The following is a 2,036-nucleotide window of genomic DNA, read 5'->3' on the forward strand; positions in this document are numbered from 1 at the left end:
ATGGCTGCTAGTGGCGGCGTCGTCGCCGCCGGCGAGAGGCTACGCTACGCTGAAGACTCGCCGCCCCCGACCAAGCGGTCGGACGCCGACACTGACCGGAGACTGGTGAGTCTGCAGGCTCTCCTGCCGTTCTCCCGCTCCAAGCTGGCCGAGCCTACCCGCTAGCGCTCCCCCCCCCCCCCGCCCCCCCAGTCCCTGTCTCACCTCTCTGCACCCTTTACCCCCGAACCGGGGTCGTCCCGGTGTTCATCCACTATCTTTGTACCACCCCTCATTTATTCGGAGCTGATGCTCCTCGGTGCCCGGCGTTGACGAGTAGGCGTGTTCGGAGGATCTCTGGTCCCTCAAGGAGCTTTCATTCTTGTCGGGAAGACAGACCAGAGAACAGGCAATTGCAGATGCAGTGTGATAAGTGCTGTAGGATGGGTGTTCCCAGCATGTAGGAGGAGACCCCAGTCCAGTCTTTCGGGGCTAGGGGGTGAGGCCAGGGGAGGCTTCTAGGAGAAATCGCTGTAACCATCGTTGTAAAACTAAGGTCTGAAGAATGAGTAGAGGCAGACTCGGTGAAGAGGAAAAAGCGTTTCAGGCGCCAGTAGTATCATCTACAGAGTCGTAGGCCAGGTAAACAGGGCCCAATCAGACATAGTAAGGGGTCTCTTCAGGCTGAAATGTAGAGCTGGGAAAAGAAACTGTCCAGTGGAAACATAATGCGCGGCGCATACGTGTTTTTAGATTTTCAGTAGCCATATTTAAGAAGTTAAAAAGAATAGGTGGATTTAATTTTAACAATGCATTTTTATTTAATCCAGTATGTCCACAGTGATATTTTGACGTGAAATCAATATAAACATTATATTTTTAAAAATATATTTATTTATTTATTTTTGGCCGCGTTAGGTCTTTGTTGCTGCTCACAGGCTTTCTCTAGTTGCCGCCAGCGGGGGCTACTCTTCGTTGCGGTGCGCGGGCTTCTCTTGTTGCAGAGCATAGGCTCTAGGCGCGTGGGCTTCAGTAGTTGTGGCTCACAGGCTTAGTTGCTTCTTGGCATGTGGGATCTTACCCCACCAGGGCTCGAACCCGTGTCCCCTGCATTGGCAGGCGGATTCGTAACCACTGAACCACCAGGGAAGTCCCAATATAAACATTATTAATGAGATGTTTTACTTTTTTTTTTTTTCTGGTACTAAGTCTTTGAAATGCAGTGTGTATTTTACACTAACAGGACATCTCAGTTCAGACTAGACACATTTCACATACTCAGTTGCCACATGTAGTTAGTGGGCCACCTTACTGATCTGTGCTGTTCCCAAATGGGGGCCAGAACATAGGAAGCTTCTGGTAAATCACGTGAACAGGTTGGGGTATCCTGAGGTACCATCTTGATGAGCTTTAAACAGAGGAGTGACCTGTTGGACAGTTGTAAAGATCTCTCAGGCTACGTGTGAGAAGAGTGGATTAGTTGGAGAAAGTCTGTTTTATCCCTTTTCCACACCACCTTCCGTGTTCATCCAGCCAACAGTGATATGTCTTGCCCTTAGATGCACAACACTTATTGTTCATACTGTGCGTTGACTAGTCATACACAGTCTTGTGACATCTTTTATGTTGACCTGTCATTTTCCAGCATTTTTTTGTTTCTTAAGAGCAGAGACTGGGTGTTTACTTCAGGTAAGCACTCAATTTGTAAGCGCTCAGTTATCGTTACTTAACTGATAAATTTCTGGAACAGAGTCAGTGGGCTGGAAAGGTTTCAGAAAGCAATATGCTTTTGTTCAACAGACATTTCTTGAGCACTGCTGGATACCAGCCAGGTATCATCCTCGGAAGAAGTAAATGAACAAAACAGATAAGAAGTTTCAAGTAGCAGACTCTTTGAGTTCCTGCTATGTCTGATTCATTCCATACCACAGCCCTGTGAAGAAGATCCTTTTCAGTTGTCACTTAAACGAGGAGACGGAGACTCAGAAAGTGGTAACTCATCCAGGATCATTCTCCTAATAAGTGGTGGGCCTAGGGTTCTAAATCCTAACACTCTT

The 2,036-nt window shown here is 47.6% G+C and overlaps 1 protein-coding gene across 1 annotated transcript in view; it reads left to right on the forward strand.

Moving 5' to 3' along the window:
* DNAJC15 (DnaJ heat shock protein family (Hsp40) member C15) overlaps window positions 1-2,036 on the forward strand; it is a 64,399-nt gene continuing 62,363 nt past the window's right edge. Inside the window, exon 1 of the mRNA XM_007468619.1 lies at window positions 1-105. Within this exon, the coding sequence (XP_007468681.1) occupies window positions 1-105 (105 nt within the window). The remainder of the gene's footprint in view (window positions 106-2,036) is intronic.

Source organism: Lipotes vexillifer, unplaced genomic scaffold, assembly GCF_000442215.2.
Source record: "Lipotes vexillifer unplaced genomic scaffold, Lipotes_vexillifer_v1.1 scaffold479, whole genome shotgun sequence".
Classification (NCBI taxonomy): domain Eukaryota; kingdom Metazoa; phylum Chordata; class Mammalia; order Artiodactyla; family Lipotidae; genus Lipotes; species Lipotes vexillifer.